The sequence below is a fragment of the Triticum urartu genome, chromosome 5 (genome assembly GCF_003073215.2).
Source record: "Triticum urartu cultivar G1812 chromosome 5, Tu2.1, whole genome shotgun sequence".
In the NCBI taxonomy this organism is placed as follows: domain Eukaryota; kingdom Viridiplantae; phylum Streptophyta; class Magnoliopsida; order Poales; family Poaceae; genus Triticum; species Triticum urartu.
Window position 1 is genome coordinate 310,487,622 of NC_053026.1, and position 23,704 is coordinate 310,511,325.

The 23,704-nt window shown below is 44.9% G+C and overlaps 3 protein-coding genes across 3 annotated transcripts; 2 read left to right on the forward strand and 1 right to left on the reverse strand.

Annotated features, from left to right (window-relative positions):
• The first annotated feature begins 3,109 nt into the window (after positions 1-3,109).
• On the forward strand, positions 3,110-4,849 carry LOC125508756 (NAC domain-containing protein 1-like). The gene is made up of 3 exons (XM_048673543.1): positions 3,110-3,444; positions 3,544-3,833; positions 4,018-4,849. The coding sequence occupies exons 1-3, from the start codon at positions 3,267-3,269 to the stop codon at positions 4,627-4,629; spliced, it is 1,080 nt and encodes a 359-aa protein (XP_048529500.1). The 5' UTR covers positions 3,110-3,266; the 3' UTR covers positions 4,630-4,849.
• Positions 4,850-10,921: 6,072 nt separating this feature from the next.
• LOC125555934 (NAC domain-containing protein 45-like) lies at positions 10,922-12,673 on the forward strand. The gene is made up of 3 exons (XM_048718740.1): positions 10,922-11,286; positions 11,392-11,672; positions 11,779-12,673. The coding sequence occupies exons 1-3, from the start codon at positions 11,085-11,087 to the stop codon at positions 12,505-12,507; spliced, it is 1,212 nt and encodes a 403-aa protein (XP_048574697.1). The 5' UTR covers positions 10,922-11,084; the 3' UTR covers positions 12,508-12,673.
• Positions 12,674-16,907: 4,234 nt separating this feature from the next.
• LOC125508757 lies at positions 16,908-20,672 on the reverse strand. Its single transcript, XM_048673544.1, has 9 exons — positions 20,513-20,672; positions 20,285-20,394; positions 18,802-18,904; positions 18,625-18,684; positions 18,239-18,301; positions 17,931-18,131; positions 17,760-17,850; positions 17,467-17,681; positions 16,908-17,324 (listed from the first exon to the last, which is right to left on the reverse strand). Exons 2-9 carry the CDS (start codon positions 20,392-20,394, stop codon positions 17,235-17,237), a joined length of 933 nt encoding a protein of 310 aa, XP_048529501.1. The 5' UTR covers positions 20,513-20,672; the 3' UTR covers positions 16,908-17,234.
• Between the last annotated feature and the right edge of the window lie 3,032 nt (positions 20,673-23,704).

Sequence of the window (23,704 nt, forward strand, 5' to 3'; positions counted from 1 at the left end):
CCGTCGGATTGGCTTCATCCAACGACCATCTTTCAAAGTTATTCGCACACTATATAGGGGTATAGATAATAGTGGCACTGTTGCTCAAGCAAAGGAACCGAGATCCCACATGAAGACCAGACATATCGAACGCAAGTATCATATTATCCGATAGTATGTCGATAAGGGGCTTGTGAAAGTACTCAAGATTCACACGGATTTCAAGTGTCAGACTCAATGACGAAGCCTCTACCACGAGCAAAGCATGAGCAACACCGGATAGCCATATGTGCTAAAGAAACTATGTAACTAGATTATTGACTCTAGTGCAAGTGGGAGTCTGTTGGAAATATGCCCTAGAGGCAATAATGTTGTATTATTATATTTCCATAATTAAGAGTTTATATTCTATGCTATAACTGCTATGATCCTGGAATGTGCGATTTAGTAGAAAACTCATATGCACGTGCGGAATGATAAACGGTAAAATATGATTCCTAGTCTCGCCTCTAAGACTAGCTCAAGTGTTGTTGGTGATCATATTTTTCGGATCTTAGGATATCATTAAGAGTAACGATAGTCCTAAACAACTTTGAGAATATGACGTTAGAAGAACTATCATATTAAATTGACCCAAACTTTTTGTTATACTTTGAGATACAATTGTCATAAGTTAATTGGTATAACACAGAGAGTTAACGCGTGATTTAGTTCCTTGTGGTCGAGAGGATGGCCACATGCAGGTCAACCTTCAAACTTTGTTGTCACAGGGAACCCCATCCCTCATTATGCAAGACATGTTGTTCACGATGGGCCAGGGCTCACCCTAGAACTGAAGCTAACGTGACAACAATGTTGCACTTCTGAGACGAGCCACACTGACTATGTTTTGAGCGAGCACCATCACCACCACATTGGCGATGAAGGAGCGACAAACTATGGACTCTTAAGATGATGCCTTCAGGAAGGAAACCGTCACGACCGCACTGTCCTGCCACCGCCGAATTCAAAAGGATCAAGAGTTTTCACCTGGACCATCGAGGATGTCAAGAAAAGAGTTGTGGCATTGCTGTCAAGAAGGAAACGACACACATGTGTGTTGTTGGGTAGCTTTTCACCTTGGTAGGAAGGTCCTAACCTCTAGAACCAAGTGCGGTCGGACGCAATATAACCGTCGTACCACCTCCATTGCTTGCCACTCGCTAGTCATCACGTCGCCCTTGCAACCATGACCATGAGGCAACACTTGAGTTGTGACCCCCGCACCCAAGTGGCACGACTCACACCCTCAACTGAAGGGAAGCACCCAGACGAGGAGGTGGCCCGTCAGCTAGGAAAGTTGACCATGCACCCAGATTTGCAGATCCATCCCGAGCCAGACATCATTCGAAGAGGTGAGATGCCATGTCAGTTTGTGACCCTAGAACCACATGCACATGTGGTGGCCATCCCATCAGGCTTCGGTCGCACAATTGCCCCAATGGTCATTGGCCGCCATGTGACTTCAGCCCAAAGGAAGGACAAGAGATGAGAGAGTGTTAGAGGAGGAGGGATTGCGGAGGCCAGGTGTCGCCAGCGAGAAAACCCGAGGGAGGGGGAGGGGTGATGGTGGGAGTCACCTCGTAATTGTTGGAAGTGATGCACTAGAGTTTTCTGTTGTTCTGAAGCGATGACCCTTGCATAATTAGGCCGATACTTAAATTGTTTTCATTCACATATGTGCAAGACGGTAAGGAATGGCACGTGTTTGTAAGGAATGGCATGTGTTTGTCATGCGGTAGTATGAGATGAAGTCTTACATCAGCTATGGTATTACCTTCAATCGATTTCAATATCGTTGAAACGGATGTATCTAGATGCATTTTAATGTGAGATATACATAGAGTATTAATTATTGGCTCGTGTACGCGGACCCCGTACGGCCAGCACCGCATTCTCCCTTATCTGAAGTTCTCCATATGCACGCCCCCACGAGCCAGGATGCCATGCTATAGCTATGGTCCGGTCGGTGGCACATGAAATCCACGAGATGGACCCGGCCATAAATCAACGCCAAACAATATTATTAAAAAAAATCAAACAATGAGCGAACGAAGGAAGGAGGCAGCGGGCGGGCAGAGAGACAGAGGCAGGCACGAGCTGGCCACGAGCCCGCAAGATGCCAAAGGGCGCATATCATTGGCGGCAACCACAAGGCGGACAGGTGTCGCAGCCGGTGTCGTCCTCACCATTCCTGCTTGCTACTACTGCTAACCAAAAGAAAAGAAGAGAAGACAGAAAAAAAAAGTCTGTTCTTTTGCGTTGGTTATCCACGACTCGTTCGTCCCCCCTGCACACACGACGTGGAGCCACGCCGATGATTAGCTCACCCGTACGCACACAGGGGCAGATTAGCCATTTGCCCGTCTCACCTTCACCGCGGCGAGAAACTTGTGCACTTGATCGCGCTCGCACGTGTCCGCCTGTGTTTTGCGCTCCACGCATTAATTTTGGTGTGAATCTAGGCTTGTCTAGCAGTAGTCTTAGAGGTGTTTGTTTTTAAGGACTTTTTTTTAGAGCCTAAAAAAATCTTTTTTAGAGACTTTTTTATTAAACGGGAGAGACTTTTTACGAAGTAAACTAGGCATTTGAGACTAAATGAAGAAGACCCTCAAAGAGAGTCTTTTTGGGACTTTTCCAACAATGCCCCTCTATGCACCTATTGGCCCGCCACCTCATGGTGTTGTTTGATTGTTATTTTTCTGTATATTAGAGGCAACATGGTCATTTAATAACCTCTAGAAAGGGACTAGAAACTTTTTAGTTTATGAGAAAAAATAGGAAGAGACTTTTAGGGACTAGGGACTTTTTAGTTGAGACTAGGAAAAGTTCTAGGACTAGAGAACCAAACACCACCTTAGTTTTGCCCTTGTGAGGCAGAATATAACTACACTCCACTGATGCAAGAAGTTCATTAGCCTTGGTATTTGAAAAGATATGTACGTGTTGACGTAAATAAACTAAGTAATTAGTTGCCGATTCTGCCCCTCGCGATCCTGATCCACCCACCACCCCGCTGCTGACTCGCAAGCGGACAAGGCATGGCAGCTATAAATCGGCACCCCACTCCCTGCATCTGAAAAATTTCAAGCCTCCCTCCCATCAACACCACACCACACAGCATTTCATATGCAGCAGTAGCCATCTTCTCCACCTCCTCCTCCCGCCTTCCAGCTAGCCACCTAGCTCACTATCACATCATCCACACCAACTCATATTGATTCCGTTCCCACCTGCTCGCCGTCGCCATGCCAATGGGCAGCAGCAGTGCCGCCATGCCCGCCCTCCCTCCCGGCTTCCGGTTCCACCCCACCGACGAGGAGCTCATCGTCCACTACCTCGGCAGGCAGGCCGCGTCCATGCCCAGCCCCGTGCCCATCATCGCCGAGGTCAACATCTACAAGTGCAACCCATGGGACCTCCCCGGTACATACATGACTAACTAATCAGCAGCATCCATCGATTAATCAACTCCAGCTCTGCTCTAATTACTGGAGTATTAATTTTCTTGTTTGAACTTTGCAGGCAAGGCCTTGTTCGGGGAGAATGAGTGGTACTTCTTCAGCCCCCGGGATCGCAAGTACCCCAACGGCGCGCGCCCCAACCGCGCCGCCGGGTCCGGGTACTGGAAGGCCACCGGCACCGACAAGGCCATCCTGTCCACGCCGGCCAACGAGAGCATCGGCGTTAAGAAGGCGCTCGTCTTCTACCGGGGCAAGCCGCCCAAGGGCGTCAAGACCGACTGGATCATGCACGAGTACCGCCTCACCGCCGCCGACAACCGGACCACCAAGCGCAGAGGATCCTCCATGAGGGTGAGCATTTTTTTTTCTTCTTCGCTTATTTATTTATTTATTATCTACTGTATTTTCTTCACTTTGGTAAGAGCAGTTGCTTGTACCATAAGCTACTACAACTTACTCGACTTAACTGTTTGCATTTGAAATGTTTGTTTAATCAGCGAATTAATCCGGGATTTTTATTTATTTGTTCGTGCAGCTGGATGACTGGGTGCTGTGTAGGATCCACAAGAAGTGCAACAACTTGCACAACTTCTCCTCCTCTGACCAGGAACAGGAGCACGAGCAGGAGAGCTCCACCACCGTGGAGGACTCGCACAACAACCACACCGTGTCGTCGCCCAAGTCGGAGGCCTTCGACGGCGACGGCGACGACCAGCTGCAGCTGCAGCAGTTCCGCCCCATGGCGATCGCCAAGTCGTGCTCCCTCACCGACCTGCTCAACACCGTCGACTACGCCGCGCTCTCGCACCTCCTCCTCGACGGCGCCGGCGCCGGCGCCTCGTCGTCGGACGCCGGAGCAGACTACCAGCTGCCGCCGGAAAACCCGCTCATCTACTCGCAGCCTCCATGGCAACAAACGCTACACTATAATAACAATAACAACGGCTACGTGAACATCGACACCATCGACGTGCCTCAGATACCCGAGGCCCGTGTAGATGACTACGGCATGAATGGCGATAGGTACAACGGCATGAAGAGGAAGAGGTCCAGCGGCAGCTTGTACTGCAGCCAGCTGCAGCTCCCGGCGGATCAGTACAGCGGCATGCTGATCCATCCGTTCCTCAGCCAGCAGCTGCACATGTGAAGAACCAGAGAGCTTGGATCGAAGAGATCATCGTTGTTCCATTTGAATTTGCTGTAGATCGAGGAGATCGCCCGTTGTGGCAGATAGGCAGGGATCTAGCTTGCTTGCTGCGTCGTGAACTCCCAACCGATAAGAACGGACAAATTTCAGAATTCTTGGTGTAGCACAAAAGCTGTAAATTACGGGGTTTATTGTGAAATAAATTAATCCAGTATTGTTACAAGATACTCCTACATGTGATGATCATCATATATCCTAGGGTTCTTAGTTAATTCCAGAATGCAAAACCAACGACGCATCCATTCCATGGCCGACACACGCAGCCGGACTTGTTAATTAACTGCTGGCGTACCCAGCACTAGTTAATGATCGAGGCTTGTTGCTAGCGTGTGCGGTCTGAACCCTTCCCTTGTCCACCGTACAGCCAGGAGCAATTAACTAACGCTCGCTCGAATGATCCATAGCATCTGTCACCGGAAACCAAAGCCCGAATCAAATACACATCATTTAACTAAGGCTCCGGGGCCAATCGAACGGCAAAACGTCAGCTCGCAGGAACCGTCCAGGCGTGGAATTAAAATTGTGGCAGGCCGGACAGATGAAGAAGGCGGCGGCACACGCCGCTCAACTGCTGCTGAACTTAATTTAGTTGCCGCGCATGCTGGTATATATCACACGTTGCGAATTAGATAGGCTAGAAACTGGAATCTTCCGTCCTCCTCCATTAGGTTAATCACAAGAGCGTCTCCCTATTGGAGACAGAGCTTTGTTTATGCTTGCGGCCCTTTCGAACCATCGTGTACCAAGCCAAAGAAGATAATGCAGAGTACTTAATTGGCTTAGCCTTTCCGATCCGGTCTACCTCTACGGCTCTACCACCCCATGGTTGGGACTTGGAGCGATCACACCAAGGAAACTTAATCTAGTAGCTACACGTAGCGGAAGCATCAAGTCACACATGCTTACGGGGACTTGTTACAGTTAATTGGTACTTATACGCTAGTTTAGTCGCCGGATAGCCTAACCGCACGCGCGATTAAAAGGTGATTGAGACATATGAGGGTGGTTAAGATAAGAATGGTGCGTCCTAATCAGGCTTCAGCGTAGGCTTAGCTAAGTCATGACGATGATGCCCTAAGCATCGGTTATGATAGATTATCTCTAAGCAGGCATGCATGCATGCTTGCGAAAAGCTAGTTGAAAAACGTCTGTGGGATGGGGTTACTAGGATCGTCGTACGTCAAGAGGTTGAAAGGCTTATCCATGAGCTCACATGCATGGGTACATGACATGGGTGGCTGGTCCCCTTTTTCTAGAACGATAGCCACTATCGGTAGCCGCTAATAATTGGCTACTTAGGGTAACATAAACTTGACCTCCCACCTTTATAGAAAAGGAAAATTCTGAACTCAATATTCCTTTATTTTCACGAAGATGAATTCGATCTTCTAGCTAGTTTGATCCTCTTCATGGAGCAGAGCATACATCATGCTAAGAGCAGCTTTTTGGCTGCAGACTTGTTACATTTCACCTTTTTATATACCTTGACATCTCGCTGCATTTCAAAAAACTTACTAATTTAGTTTGAGGCCTTTGACCAGTGGCACAAATCGGTTTATGATAGGTTTGAAGCAAAATTGGGTAGTTGAAGAGGAAACAATTTCTCCGCTAGCTTCAAACTAATACTTACTAATTTAGTTTGAGGCCTTTGACCATAGAACAATTGGTCTACGGTATTTTTTTTTATTAATCAAGTATAAGTATGTTAAGGAGGGTATAAAGGAAGAAAAGAGGAAAAAAAAGTTAACCAATATCAGCTCCAAGAAACACTATAGGAATTGAAATTAGGGCAAAACTTTAACAAATCTTGAAAGCGAGCAACTTATAAGCTCTAGATTTGCTCTCAAGAAGTGTTTCCAGGAGTCAAGAGAGGGAGTTATGCTCCTGAAGATCCTTCCATTCCTTTGCATCCAAATATTCCAGCACTCGTGTATAAGAATTTCCATTACAGTTGGTTTAGGTAGTCTCTCAGTCGTGAGAAGAGCTTCATCATAAACTAAACCCCCTCTAAATCAAATTGAGATAATGAATTTCCAATAGTCAGCGTCGGTATTTCGATTCTCATGGTGAAGACAGTGACAGAGAACATCATGGTGGCTGAGGTTTGAGGCCTTATAATGGTGGATCGAGTCTTCATGGCAATGAGGACTTTACTTGGTGATTCGGGACTCGTGGCAGTGGCATCGGTAAGTGGAGGCGGCAACACAGGCGGAGTATAGAGTCTTAGCTTTCAGGGTGAAAACCTAAGGTATGACCTTAATTGGTTGTGCCTGGCAGTGACCTTATTGAAGGCATTGTTTTGAGAGCGCGGATCTTCTTCATGGTGAAAACCTAAGATCTATGATCGGGCGATGACGGTGCATCTGCACTATTTCCTTCTTGAAGGCGTCGCATTTGGAATATTGGGACTTCAGGTGTTGTCTAGGTGGTGGTTTGTGCTGCAGCTACAAGTTGATCACTATAGCAGGATCTTTCCTTTCTTCTTCTTCTTCTTCTTCTTATTGTCTTTTGGTTGTGTGCATCCGTAATGTCTTTATAACATTGCGTTGTTGTAGAGGCTGGGTGTAATTGGTATCTTCGCGATATTAATATATTCTCTTTGTTAAAAATACAGTCATCGGCAAAGTTGTAGTCCCCAAACAGATGGTGTGCAGTTTCATCAACTTTTTAAGTACATAAAGTGCATGCATAATCATCCATATATAAGCCTTTCATTTGAAATAGTGTTGTGGTGTTCAGCTTATCATCAAGTATAAGCCAAAAGATAATTTTATGCTCGAGCCTACTTGGTCCTTTCCAGACTTTACCAAAGAGTTCAACGGCCTTGTTGTTTCCCATGATAGTTGTGCACATTTCATAGAGGAGTGACCCTTTGAATATGACCAGAAATCCAACTAGCCCTCCTCTGCTGCCGCTACATCACTTTGGTTGGCCCAACTAGCTACCCTTTTTAGAAGGTTCTAGAACCTTCCCAGGCCGTTTTTCTGTTGCCTTCTTTTCCGGGTTTTTTTGTGTTTTGTTTTCCTTTCAAAATTTTGTTTTCGCTATCCTTTTCCCTTTTTTTCCTTCTCATTTTTGAGTCCAAATTCATGATTAATTTATGAAACCCAGGAATAATTTTTAAATTCGGGAATATTTTTTTGCACATTCATGAACATTTTTTGAAATCATGAATATTTGTCAAATTTTTGAACATTTTCTGAAATCTGAGAACAATTTCTAATTTGTAAAAAATAAATCTAAGAACTTTTGCCCTAAAACGATGAATTTTTTTTGTATACGTGAACTTTTTTCAAATTCATGAACATGTTTTGAAATTTGGAACATTTTTTAAATCATGAACATTTTTTAATCCTGGACATTTTTTGAAATTTGGGACTATTTTCACAAATTCTTTAATATTTCTATAATTCATGAACATTTTTAAAATTGAAGAAGAGTTTTTAATTTTTTATTTTTACATAAAAAACAAAAGGAAACTTAAAAAAGAATAATGGGCCCGCGTGGGTCGAGAAGTGCGCGTTTGGGCGACTCCTGTCGCCCTACGTGGGAAATAGGAGCTCCCAGACACAAAGTATAGTGTTTTTTCTTCTCAGAACATAATGGGCTGTAATGTGGGAGAGAAAGCTATCTCGGCCTAGAATTTATATGGGCTGAGAATACTCGGCCCATCTATTCGGGAACACCGGAACACTCAAAAAAAAAGCTCCTGATCAAACATTTCTCAGTTGTAAAAAAAAAGACCAAACATTTCTCAAAACAAAAAAGCTCCTGACCAGTCGACTTGGGCTGCTCCATTCTTTGATTTTTTTTCCAAAATTAAAAAAAAATGTTCGCAATTTGAAAAAATTCAAAAAAAATAACAGCTCCTGACCTAGCCTGCCCACTTCTCACACGTCAGCACGGCCTGAAGAAGCACAAAAACAAGTCAGTACGACCATTTCTGAATTGCGACGGAGGTGTTTCCACAATATCAAAATGCAGCTCATGAGCTGTTTGCTGACAGAACGTACCAGGAAATTTTGTTAAGACTTGGCCAAGCAGATTCTTAATTCCCCAAAAAAGAAGGACAAGCAGATTCTCGAGAAGATACATGCATTCGGTCCCTAAAATTGGTGGAGTACAGCTCGCTATCCGTGGCTTCCATCTCTTTTTTTTTCAATCTGACGACATCATGCTGACAGTAGAGAGTATCTTGGATCTCCGATGAGCCAGCTGCCGATCGAGTTGATAGAAAATTTCAGACCAATTAATGCTGCACATCAGCTCCATTTAGGTAAACAAACTTGGCCGCACCCGGTAGAGTAGCTTGCAGTTAAGCAGAAACTTCTATCTCCGTTGATCTACGGAGGCATACGTGGATTCGGAACCGACATTGAACGGTCAGAGAACGGTGTCCCTCTGACATGCTTTACAGGAGCATATGCATGCGTGGCTAGCTGGACGTAAGCTAGCTGTACCACAAGCTAGCGCATGTGGCACCGGCCGATCGCTTTCCCTAGCAAACAGTTGGGTCAAGATCGAGAGTTTGAATCGAAGCCCGGCCGGCCGCCAAATCCAGTTCCGCCGGCCAGATAATATGGACCTTGCATCGTGTGCTCTAGCCTCTAGGGCTGGCTGTCAAGCATGCACGCACGTGCTCCTAGCCCCCAGAGCTAGAAAATAAACTAATAATAATTTAAACAGCTGGACACGTATACCCAGTTTCATTCAGTAGTACTAACATATTATCAGTTAAATTTTTGATCAAAATTTAACATATAAAATACAAAAAAAATTAATAAACCAGGACGAAGGTAGTAGTAGCGAGTTTCTACGAGATTCTGGCCGACCGAGGCGGCAAGCTCGTGGCCTAACTAAGAGAGGCTGGAGCTGACCAATTTCGATTGTTCCATGCATGGTAATACTTGTGAGGTATGAACAGCCGTCATTCTTGCATGCATGCTGCAGGCTTTGACCGTTCCACGCCATGAGAATATTTCTTCTTGTAGAGGTCCTATGTTGCTGCTGCAGGCAGGCTTGAATCCGTACGGTTAAAAAAGGTTACAAAAGTCCTACCTTGGCCAACTAAATTGCCATAGTCACGAACTGAACAAGACATGTTGCAACTTGCAAGAACGAGCCTACGTGGCCTGATAGCTGCATGCATGCCCACACCACAGCACTACTCATGCCGATGTTAAGCTAAGTACTGTACTACTCAATGTTAGGCTGATATGGATGCTAGCTACTACTCCAGCTTCAATGTGTACATGCATGCGAACTGATGTGCGCTGCACTATTTTATTTTATTTTATTTTATTTTTGTCAAAAGAGATGGCAATTACCAAGAAACCGGAGCAAAGCACACTTGAATCTACGCTCATCAACAATTAACAAATCGAAATTGAGTTATTTACCATATATGCCGCGAAATTTCACACTATCATTGAGCAAGCTAGCCTAACTGCATGCAAAGACCTGACCAAATACATGCATACCTAGTCTCTCATGCATGGTCATCAAAGAACACACAAACCCTACATGTTTCTTCAAATCAGTCTATATACTGAAACCGGGCATAGGAGAAAAGTAAAGGGAATAGTTTCCTTTGTCAAAATATCTAGGCGAGAGAAGAGTCTGTGGTTTGAGGGATTTGTATCTTTCTCCGCAACGCTACAAGAGAGAGAAGAAAGTCAAGTAGCCTACCAAACAAGCCTCCCGCCCTCAGTTTTAGGCCCTGTTTGGTTTTAAATAAGTCACCAACTTATAAGTCGAAAAATAAAAAAAATGACTTATTTTGCTAAACGGACCCAAATTATAAGTCACCCCAACTTATAAGTCATAAGTTGCTCCACTCCAACTTAAAACTTATAAGTCACCCCCTTTTACGTGGGTCCCATCACCTTTACATAAAAAATAAGGTGAAAATGTATGGTCAGATGACTTATAAGTCAGGTGACAACCAAACAGGCATGACTTATAAGTCACTGGAACCAAACAGGCCGTTAATTGGCAGCAGCCCCCCACACTCCCCGGCAGTAGCTGTGGAGATACAGGGAATTAAAGCTGCAGAGGCAATTAATCGCTGAAATTAATGCCCCCGATCACACCTAAATCTGATGTGTGATGTGGGGCGATTAATGAAACCGACTGAAGAGTTCCTTCCTAGGCAAGGTTTAGGACCTGGCCCCTCCGACGCCACGGAAAAGGTCGCTGAAAGCATTATAAAAGTTGGCCTCTTGCGCGCTCTCCATCCCCTTCCTGTTCCCATTCATCCGTCTGCACCCAGCCTCGCTTTCTTGTGCGCTCAAGCAAGCCTCCGAGGTTCCTCTTCTTCTTCTTCCTCCCGATCGATATCACTCGTAGCTAGCAGGCTACTGCTTTCCTTGGCTGGCTTGATCGAGAGAGCGAGCATGGTGGAGAGCGTGGCAGCAACGCCGTCGGAGGAGCAAGGCCGCGGCGGCGGCCTGTCGCTGCCTCCGGGGTTCAGGTTCCACCCCACCGACGAGGAGATCATCACGAGCTACCTCCTGCGCAAGTTCCTCGACCCTAGCTTCGTCTCCCGCGCCGTCGGCGAGGTCGACCTCAACAGCTGCGAGCCGCGAGATCTCCCAGGTACCAATTCGCTTCGCCCCCCTAGCTTCATCGTCTTCTTCTTTTTTCCATGCATATTTACGGCGGGCTAGCTAGCTGCTGATGTTGTTTGATGTGCAACTGAAGGCAAGGCCAACATGGGGGAGAAGGAGTGGTACTTCTTTGTGCACAAGGACCTCAAGTACCCCACCGGGAGCCGGGCCAACCGCGCCACCAAGGAGGGCTACTGGAAGGCCACCGGCAAGGACAGGGAGATCTTCAAGCCCCGCGCCCGCGAGCTCGTCGGGATGAAGAAGACGCTCGTGTTCTACAGGGGCCGCGCGCCCCGCGGCGCCAAGTCTGAGTGGGTCATGCACGAGTTCCGCCTCGAAGGCAAGTCCAGAGGCCAAACCATGAACAATCCCAAGGTGAGCCTCTCCAACATTCCATTCTAATTACGCCTCTCTCTAGACTCTACTCGATCGGAGGGTGAATTGATTGGGAGTTTTTTCGTGTGTGCTTTTGATCGGTCAGGACGAATGGGTGGTGTGCAAGGTGTTCAACAAGAAGGGGGAGGCCAAGGCGGCGAGGGCCGCCGACGTGGACGCCGAGTACTCCGCCGTGACGACGCCGAACGCTAGCTCGGTCGTCGACGCCGGCGAGGGCGCCGGAGACTTCACCGACTCCATGTTCACGATCGACCCGCTCTGCTACATCCCCAACTCCGACGAGTACACAAGCAACCAGCCGCCGGCCAAGACGACGACGTCCACCACCACCAACAGTGCGGCGCCGCCGTACAACGCGGACTACTACTACCCGTCCGTTCCTACTACAGCTGGAAGCTTCAACCTCATGTCTAACTACAGCTTGACCAACGCCACAAGCAACGCGCAAACGTCCACCGCCATGGCCAGCTCAGTCCCGGCAACAAGCGGCTCCTCCTGGCAGCACATGCTTATGAATACGGCGCCGCATGGCGGGATGATGGGAAGAAGAAGCTACGACGTCAACCTCCATGAGCAGCAGGCGATCATGATGAGAGCCCTAGGTGGTGTCGTTGGCGCCCAAAACTTCGGTGAGCCGGCAAAGGGTCTGCAGTTGCCGAGCTCCGCGGTGACCGCCGGCAGTGTTCCGCCTCAGCCGGGCAAGCTCGGGAGCTACGACGACGGTGAATTTCCCTATGGGAATTATGATCTTGCTTCTGCCGCTATGAGTGGACGCCCAGCTGCTGCTAATAATCTTGGTCCTAGGTTTTACTGATCGAATGTTCATTGATTGTAGTAATTTTGTTGGTTGCTTCATTGATTAGATCGATGTTGATTATATATGGACTATGGAGAGATTACAGTTGCATTAGTTTGTTTTAGGATTTTGTAAAAAAGGACAATATATTGTTTGTTGTGAGTTAACTATGTTGCTTCTTCAATCTTCATTGAGCTGATGTTGTCGCATGGCACATAATTTCAGTTTCGCTAATTCTCGGTCGCCTAAACTTTTGTGGGGATCTTTGAGTAACTTGGGTAATATAAGTATAACTCAGGTGAAGATCCTTTGCCCAAAATGTAGTTAACCACATGAACATAGTAGTAGTATCTCAAGAAGTCTGCCAGCTATTTTAGCAACACAAACAATTCTTGGCAAGTTATATATGAAGTTGGCGTGGAAATGAGGATGGTTGGGTGTTGGTCCAAATTAAGACTTAGAGAAATAAAAAAGTTCAGACAACTTATGGTTTTGCAAACTCTATCTTTAGGTTTAGTATGTGTGGCGTTTGTAGATGGCTCTTCTTTCATTGTTAACTATAATAAGGACCTCGGTCGTCGTCTGTATATATATACAGGCTGTTTTTGTTGAATCTTGATTGCCCTAGTCGTGTCCTTGTTGTGCCTTCTCATCCAAAATAATTAACAGATGATGCTGTTGATTAGGTCGTGGTACTGGCTTATTCTGTTCTCTAGCTAGCTACTAGCTACACAGATGGGTAACCAAAGTAGCTAGCTACTAGCTACAAATCGGTAACCAAAGCAGCTAGCTAGCTATATGCATGTGTACTCTAAATAGGCTGTGGAGACAGACAGAGCTAGAGAGATATCTAAACCAAGAGAGTGAGCCATGGTGTGTGTGTGTATGTGTGTATAGGTGCGCTAAAGTGAGCCCGAGCGGACTGTGCTTATTCTACGCTCCGACCCATGGAGCGCACCCTGTTTGCTAATCGGTTACATCATTCTTTAATTAGCGCAGCCACATGCATGCATATGGTAAATAATTTAATTCATTTACTATGTTTGGCCCGCGTTTTACTAGCATGCGAGTCGAGGATGCGAAACAGACGACATTGCTTGTTGACCGTAATTCATTTAATCCTGTTACCATATTTAGCATGGTTTTTTACTAGCATGGCGGGATCAGTGCATGCGGATGGTAACTGTTTTAATTCAGTTACCATTCCTAACATGCTTTTTACTGCCATGTGAAACAACAGATGTCAGTAACCCAATTTGTTCTATTACCAAGCTTTTCATGGACGATTACTAGGTTACTACATTTCCCATGGTTGATTACTATATGCCATTACAAGTAGGCATGTAGAAAGGAAAAATGGTGGTGGGACTATGCACCTGCATGTCCAGCCAGTAACCAAATTAAATATGTTACTACTTTTTTCTTGGTTGATTACTATGTATCATTTGAGCATGCATGTAAAAAAGACAAATGGTACCGGTGCGTGAACTAGTGGGTGCAGATAGTAACTGAATTTATTGGGTTACTATATTTCTTATGGTTGTTTACAATGTGTTGCTACGACCATGCATATAAAAAAAAGAAATGGTGGCGGGATGATGAACCGCTGCATGCAGATGGTAACCGAATTAAATCTATTACTATATATTCCACAGACTTTTACTAACAGGTGGAAGAATAATGCCGATTAAACCAAACGGTGCGTGCGACACGGGCGGAGCGCAGAATAAGCGTTTTACGCTCCCGCTTAGTTTAGCGCTTTCCGCTTACGGACTCTTCTTCTGTACTCTTGGGAGTATGTACTCTCATCCTCAATATACCTCATATACGCATTAATTATACCTCTTTATTATTCTCAATATACTTTATTAAATATTCTAAGATACTTCAATATGAGTTTAGTTCAAAAATTATCATCTGCGACGTACTTTTTGTAATATACCTTTTCACGTACAAACACATCAGTATATACGTAAATATTTAAAAATACATAGACTCACATGAATTTTTTCATGAAACTCATTTTGGGGTATCTAATAATTACTAATGAAGTATATTAAAAATAATAAAAAGGTATAAAAGATTCATCTATGTGGTATATGAGGAGTGGGAGTACGTACTCCCAAAAGTACACAACCATTTTCCTATATATATATATATATATATATATATATATATATATATATATTCTTCCATGTATGTATGGAAAAGACACAACTAGGTCATACTTATACAGTAGTAGTGCTCATACGTATGACAATACTTTTCAGGTGCGGTGACTTTTGTTTGTCAAGACCTGTGAAATTGCTCGTAAATCGTAATGTAAGCAAGCTAGTTTGTATTCTTGGCGCGCAAGTTAGGACTTAGTCAAGTGGCCTCCACGTTAATTAGCATTGTATACAGGTTGGTGCAAGCTGGAGCGTTCGTCAGCAGGAAAGCACGTGCAGCCACGCATGCATACATGTTGGACGGCGCGTGCATGCACGCAGGCCACGTGGGGACGCCACCTGTATGCCAGCTCAGTTATGGGAGGAGGTCATTCACTTGATCTACCGAGAGACCAGTTTAACGAAGTACCTCCTCTATTTTAAAATATTTGAAGTTTTACTTTTGTCATCAGTCAAATTTCCTTGAAGTTTGGTCAAGTTTGTAGAAATAACATCATCTATAACATCAAATTAGCTTCATTAGATTCATCATAATATACTTTTATCAAACTGAAAAAAATATGACTCTCCAATATTTTAACACAAGAGTAGTACACATGAAGATCGATCGTTAGAAAATGGAGAGCTTTTAACTGAAACTCTAAAAGTAAGATGATCAGTTACCAATGGTGGCCAGCGAAGATTCCTCGAAAAGAAACTATATACAACCAGCAAGATAGTAACTGAAAGATGTAGACGTAACCCCTGGCATCCAGCTTGCATGCATGATCCCGCACACAGTGCAGCGCAGGCCTGGTGCAGCGTGATCTGAGGGGGGAAATAGAAAGGAATCCCCCTTTTTTACCGGCATTTTGGGCATGTTTCCTGCATCATAAGCCGGTGCAAGTTACGTACCTTTTTTGTTTCAAATAATTTAAAAGCTATATGTGCATTTTCCGCCCTTTTTCACATGCCACATATGAGCACCTGCGAGAGATACTGGATACCTTTGTAGTCGATGTAGCGTTTTCACTCACTGAACGAACATCGTCGGAAATATTGAAAGAACATTGTCGGGAAGTCTGAAATAATAAATCTAGAAAAATTGAAGCACCAGTGCTAAATATAGAACTTGAACCCTATTGGGTTGGTTCCACCAAAATGAGTTTGCCTCACTGCACGTATCGCAGGGGTAAGTTTGTAGTATTAGGATCGAGCAATGCCTACGAAGATCTCTTGCACTTCCTTTTTTTGAAAATTTGCAGGAGAGCGGCTAAAATTTCGTTGGAAGAAGATTTATCACTTCCCATTACTCCACCGTGGCGGTACTAGATCAATAGTATCATGCTTCTGTAGATGCCCAAGGTAGGTACATAACTAACTCATCGTACGCATCCCAGGCCCCCAGAGTCATGCTACGTAAGCAGGTTTATTATTTCAGAAAGGAAAAACTGCTCACGACAATCCGCAAACGTCAAAGACCTTTCTTCCAAGTTATGTTTTGCAGGCTATACTATACACTGGCAGTGGCATGGCTCCCAAGAGACAAACACGCACTGACTTGGCAGCCAATGTATGGGCCAGTACGTCGCCGGTACCGACTATACTGAAAACACATCTCATTCGCCAACGTCAGGCTCAGCGGATAGACATTATACTACTATCATCATGGGCCTCCGGGATATGCAATGACGTGTGCCTCGGCCTGACTATGAGGATATATGTTTGGTCCAGAACAAAAATGTCGCATCGGCGAGGAATCGCACAACAGTAAGCAATATACAACAACAACAACAACAACAACAACAACAACAACAACAACAACAACAACAACAAATCCTTTTGCCCCAAGCAAGTTGGGATATGAAACGCGATATAACACCACACAATCTATATGCTCGCGAAATTTCAGTTGCGTTTCCTTTGCATTATAAAAGACAAAATGGAGCTCGCATTAAACCATATATAAAGGGACGCCACAATTTTCTACTCACTTGAGTGCTAAGCCAAGACAAGACCTATAGCAAGCATAAAGGACAAATTGACACGAGAGGAGAAAAAGATACTGGGGCGTCATCCGACTATCCATCGTTTTAAATGAAGTAGGCAGAGCGATCACTACTCCAATCTCAATCATGTAATCACTTGCGCGGTAAGTCTAACTGACAATTACACATCCTCAGCGGTGCAACATAGAAAGGAGCGATGCCCCCAAAAGTAGCCTTGTGTCCCAATCACCCAAGAAATTGATGTGCTTCAAGTTATGACTACTAAAAGAATAACAAGATTTTATTAGATGGACATTAGTGCCATCATCTTATTGGCTTCCTGAATTCCAGGCTATTCACAGAGAAAACTGGAAACAATTCTGGTTTGATAGTACAACATAAACCTTGCGCATGTAGTAGTTTGCAAAGGCTCAGATCTCCGTGGGTCTGGGAATGCAATAGTACATCAAAAAATTGATCACTAAACAGAAGTTTGGCTTAGTAAAATACACAAGCAAGGCACCTTTGAAGAGGAAGCTAACTATATCCACTGCGCAGGGTAACAAACACTGGCCATCCACATCGGGTTTGCTTCAAGATCAGACCAAGTTTAATCCTGGGGAGCCTCAAACCTTGACGGGGTATCGATCCCCATCATGCAGCAAAGTCCTGATATCAAGATGATAAGCAGCACCACACCCTGCAGATTACGCAAAAATGTGAATGAATTATGCAAGGATACAAACAACTGTGATCTACATACTGCAGTTTATACAGATGAAGAGGACAAATTCAACAGCATAGCTTGGAATAAACAAAACAGAGTGCGAGTAACAACTTACCACAAAAACTCCTTCCAGGAGAGTTGATTTTAATTGGCATTCTCCATCGCATTTCTCTAGGACAGGTTTAGTTGTATTGGTCTTCTCTGCAAGATACCTGGCTAATGGCAGGTCCGAAGGATTCTCCAGCAAACCATAGGGTTGAGATGCGTAAAGAACTGTGTATTTAGCCCCAGACTTGTCAAGAACAGAAACCAGATCCAAAAGCAACTGCCCTGAAGTAAGGAAGTGGAACACAGGTTAAAGTTGTACAGTTGAAGGTGATGGAACTAAACCTGGTTACTTTACCCAACCTTCTGATTTTGCATTGTCCTTGAAACCACCGCTACAGAAGACGATTAGCTCAGTTGGTTGGTTGTTTCCCATCCGTGACTTCACCAAGTCCTGGAATGTATATGCTGTCAATAAATAATGATATACAGAAAATATCGAAATAAGTATTTTATATGTAAAAGATAACTTGCTTGAACAGAATCCATGTTCAGATGTTTCTTCACACTTTCACTGCTTGCAGTACACATGTCTGTGTAAGTGATATGATTTCCTCCAGAACCATCCTCGCAATTCTCAGTAAATCCAGATAGCAATGAGTTCTCTAGTGCTTCGTCGTCTGACATGGCAACATAAGGGAATGCCATGGAAAACTCGGAGCTTGAGAAGGACAGCTGGTAAAAGGTATATATATTAATGGATTTGAAATCATTCTATGCTTAAAATTATGTATGACAGCAGAGAAAAAACATGGAAAACCATATATGATGACTGTGACTACCTTTAGTATGTCCGCTAAAGCAGGATCGACCTGTTTATCTTTAGAGATGTCTGATGATTGTAGCTGAGGAACAATATTAGTTACTGGTTAGTGTAACTGAAGCAACAAAATAGAGATAGCATCTTCAACAAAAAAAATTCTAGGCTGGAGTTTTTTTTTTCCTACACAGACTAAAGCATGGAGAATTTTAGAAAAAATAATGGCCTCTTGGACTTGACCAATAACAGCTAGCTGAGATATCACGACGAGAAGGTATTTGAATAAACAATTATCGATGATTATGAGGCTGCTTCCATCAAGTGTGGATTTAGTGTAACCAGTGAATGCCCAAAAGATGAAAAAACTAATTTATAACAGTAACAAATGTATGGTAGTCCAAGAAATACCTTTGATCCAAGAAAAAGAACTGCAACATCAACATTCTTTTGAGGACCATCCTTTGAACACTGAAAACAAAACCAAAACATTGTGTGCTGCTTAAATTTGTGCATACGAAGAACTCACATTTCAATAAAGCTGGATGTCAACTTAAGTTCCAATTGGGACATTGGAGGGGAACTCACCACCAAGTTTGACCAGCCACCTTCCTCGAGAACAGAATCAGCTAAACTCTTTGGGGAGATTGTCTGATAGTGGACTACTTCTTTAGCCTCATTGGGACTAAGTCTGGAGATAAAGGTAATGTTATGTAAACTACTATTACTTGAAGGACGGCAAATATATCAAAAATGAACTTGTATAATTGTACTTCGTTGGTAAGTAACCGAATGCATAAATTTCACAAAATGAAAACTTAGAACTAGTCAACAAGTAACCAAACATCCAGGAGTAAGACTGATCAGGAACACCAGAGATGTAAAATATGAATCACCTGCACTAAGAACAACAAGGAGTAACACTGGAGATGTATGAGATGCATCGTCTACACTAAGAAGACGGAGGAGCAACATGTGACCTAGGTAGCAGGTAGCGCCTGGATGCATTACACAGTTGCTGTAATATTCACAGGTAAGGATGCATCTCGGTAGAAGGCGATTGTCATATCTAATGGAAATCAGGGTTTCAAGTTTCCTTCAGCTTCGAGGCCAGATACATTCCACAAGAAATAGAGAAAAAAGGAACTGTATGTTTCTACTTGAGGTATACAAATATGGGCAGACAGCGTGATTGAACAGAAGTCACTGTTCAATTTGCAACACAAAAAGTGCAACTTCCCCTGAGAACTGATGCTCAGCATCTGCTCTCCTAATGTCAACGGGACTATGGAGTGGCCTGCATACAAGTTGAACAAGGGTCCTGAAGCCAACAATAAACTCTGTTCTGTCTCTCCTTCATCCGGGGTTTATACCCATAGATCACTATTCTTAGTAGTCTACATGAACAAAATGTGTGGCTTTCTATGTAGAGTGGGTTTCATCACCAGATATCATCAATCCTCCAGCCTTCCATTACTGAAGTTGGGAAAATTTTCTTCCAACTACCCTACTCTACACTCCACAGATTGAAGATTGTCACAAGGATGAGTGAATTAATGTTTGCACTAAGTAAAGATCTAGAGATTGATTTTTCCACGGGTAGCTGTATGGACATACACAATTATGGTTGGAGAGAAATGCAGCTGACATAAATCTACTGTGATAATGTAGATACCAATCTTTTTTTAGAGGATGTAGATATCAATCTTGAGGTAACACCATGATTGCCTTCCAATGAACCATGCTATTCCGCAGCATACAGATACACCATAAAGTAAAGGTGAGAGGCCTTCAAGTAACAAACTTGAGGTGACTATCCCATGCACTGAACCAACTAGTAGGCTTATACTGATTTCATGTCAGATTAGTTGTATGAAGCAACATGGTACCACGTTCATGAAAAAAGAGCTACATGAATCATGTCATTACGCCCCAACAGTTGTTAATCCACCAACTTGCAATAGTTTCAGAGCTAAGCAGAATTCCAGGCTAAGATTCCTCCAGCTTTACAAGAACGTATCACATCTAACACAAGCAGAGATGCGCATCATAGTGCGCTTCAGCTACTTACCCGTAGTTCTTGGGCGCCCAGAGGAAGGCCGGCGCCATCACCGGGGCAGCCACCGCCACCTGAGCAGCAGCGACCAGCATCACCGCCAACGCCATCCAGACCGCCGCCATCTGATCGAATCGGATCGTATCCGATCGACCCCCCGAGAAAAAGTCAAACAAAATTGCGGGAAATTGCTGCAGAAATCGATCTGGAGTATCTGGCGCGGAGATCGTGAACGGATCTTACCTCGGGGGGAGAGGGCAGCTCGGATTGGGGATTTGGGGTTTGCGTTGGTTTGGCTCGCCCGCTTCCGATACCGATTTCTGCTGGTCACCGCGGCCGTGATCTGTATTGCGAATCGTGGCAGGGGCAGAGAACGCGGGGGGGGGGGGGGGGGGGGGGGGGGGGGGGGGGAGGTCGTGGCGTGAGTTGCTACCACGCTTGTTTTAGAGGCTGACGAGTGGGCCCGAGCATTAGAGGCAGTGTCTCGCACGTGTCCGACCTTGTGAAGATCGACTGCAATCTTTCTGCTTCCTATGTTCACAAATATTACCTCCGTCCTAGCAGTCGTGTTAGAGCCTCTACAGCCTGGACTTTGCAAATTCGGCTTCTTAAACGCTCGCGGACACATCGCCTTTTAAATATTATTCCGCATATTCACATACCGTAAATTCCGATCCTCAAATCCATGCAATCCATGCATGCCTCATACGGTACAAACTGTCTGAATGCCAAAGTTCGAAACAAAGCAAAGCAAAACATAATTTAACAAACCGGACATGACAAAATGAAATCAATGTCTGAATGTGACGGATGGCCTCGGATCACTGGTTGGGCGCATGCTCCAAGCGGAATGTGTCCTGCTCGTCCTACTCCGCCTGCATCCGGGCCGCCTCCTCCGCCTGCACCCGAGCCGCAGCCGCCCTCGCCGCCTCGTAGTCCTTTCGGTCGTTGATCTCCTTCTTCTTGTCCGCAAGCCACTTCTTCGGATGCTCATCCAAGACGGTCTCGTCCGCCAACATGATCTTCGCATCTTCCGCGTCCCATGCGAGTTGCAACATTTCCTTCTCAAGCTTTATGTCGCCAAATGTCGTTGCGACGTCCTTCGCCTTGCAAGTCGTCGTCGACGAAATCACGCCTCCGACGGACAAGGCGGACTGCGTCTCCGTCGCGGTGGTGTGGGTTGGGCTGGACGACATCTCCGGCGATGGATCGGGACCGGAGGTGAGGATTGGGAGCAAGGGTGGAGGCCGGCGAGGGTCGGGCGCGGGAATGGTTGGAGGGCGGCAGAAGGAGGAGGAATGGTTTGATGGATTTGATGCAATTTAGGATGGGGTCGAGTTGTCGGGTCCGACGTGGCAGGCGTGCCCGGGCGCCCCCATATCCACTCCATATTTGGGCTGGATATGGGGGATGCCGGTCAGCCCTAGCGTTTGAGGGTCGTTTGAGAGGCCCGTCTAGGTTTAAAAATCGTGACCGGACAGTGATCAGGCGGCCCGCCTGGACGTATGAGGCGGGTTTGAGAGGTCCAGTTGTAGATGCTCTTAGGTACACTAGCAAATATGCCCGTGCGTTGCAACGGGAGAAAAAGAATCAGATTATGCAGATTATGTCATGATCAGATAAGAACTTTTAAAATGTCATTTCATAAACTACTGAAAGTACATTATATCGACTAGAGGGGGGAAATAGGCGATTTTTACAAATTCATGAATGAGGAAATTCAAGGTGAGGACTTTCCTAAGTCACGAATAACTAGCAGCGGAATAAGTACTCAGATGCAAGCGTAACAGAGTAGTAACAGGGTCATTATGATGAAATAAAGACAAGCACAGAGTACAAGTAGTGTGTAAACAGGATAATCAAGCTGAAGACAAAGTGACTGAAGAATTAGGATTGAGAAAATTGAGAAAGTCTTCGGTCAAAGTGTTCAAACAATAATGATCAAGTAATTCAACGCATGAATGAGGAAATGAAAGGGTTGAGAAAATAGAACCAGTAGCTTGGTGAAGACGATGATTTGGTAGACCATTTCCAACTGTTGTGACAGTTGTACGTCTGGTTGGAGCGGCTAGGTATTTAAACCTGAGGACACACAGTCCCGGACACACAGTCCTCACCGTATTCTCCTTGAGCTAAGATCACACAGACCTCGCCCAATCACTCGTGGTAAGTCTTCAGGTGACTTCCAAACCTTCACAGACCCGGTCACTCGGTGATCCACAATTTCCTCTTGGATGCTCCAGACCATGACGCCTAACCGTCTAGGGGATGCACAGTCCTCAAAGGTAACAAGCATCTGTTCCATACAGGAACAATCTCTTCAGTGATGCTCAATCACTTTGGGTTTGTAGGTGTTTGGGTTTGGGTTTTCCTCACTTGATGATTTTCGCTCAAAGTCCTTGGAGGATGGGATGCTCTCAATGATAAGTGTCAGTTTCTCTCGAAGCAGCCAACCAACTAGTGGTTGTAGGGGGCGGCTATATATAGCCTAGGGAGCAGCCCGCCATGATAAGACATAAATGCCCTTCAATGATATGACCGTTAGGTGGGTAAATATTTTGGGACAGCTGGCGCATAGCACAACAACGGTCAGATATTTGATTATCAAATTCCTCAGGGCTATCATGTTCCTCACTTATAGGCAATCCCCACTGGCAAATTCCTAACTCCTCAGTCAGAACAAATTCCTCAGAGACCAAAAGATCTCCATCTCTGTCACTGAAGAAATTGACTAGACTGTATGAGATTTCCAATGGCTTCACTCGAAAGGATTGGGTAGGTGTAGGATTTTGAGATGAACATCACTTGGAAACTTTTCCTTAGTTTTACCTCGACCCCCTTAACAGTACGGTGTTTCCTATGACTTAAGAAAGAGAAAATGAAACTACGAAAACAAAAATCTTCATGCTTCATTATCCTTGCATGAATACCAAGTCTTCATGGTCACATCAATTTCTTCACTTTCAAAATCTTCAAGAAAACCAAATTCTTCAGCTGAAGTTATTCATTTTTAGGGATCGACTTTTATCGTAAATATCAAACTCCTCATAGACTTATAGACCTATGTACACTCGCAAACTCATTAGTCCCTTAACCTATAAGTCTTCAATGTTGGGGAACGTAGCATACAATTTAAAAAAAAACCTGCGATCACGCAAGATCTATCTAGGAGATGCATAGCAACGAGAGGGAGAGAGTGTGTCCACGTACCCTCGTAGACCGAAAGCGAAAGCGTTTGACAACCCGGTTGGTGTAGTCGAACTTCTTCTTGTTCTGATCGATCAAGCACGGAACATACGACACCTCCGAGTTCTGCACACATTTAGCTCAATGAAGTCCCTCGAACTCTTGGTCCAGCAAAGTATCAAGGGAGAGTTCCGTCAGCACGATGGTGTGGTGACGGTGATGGCAAAGTGATCCGCGCTGGGCTTTGCC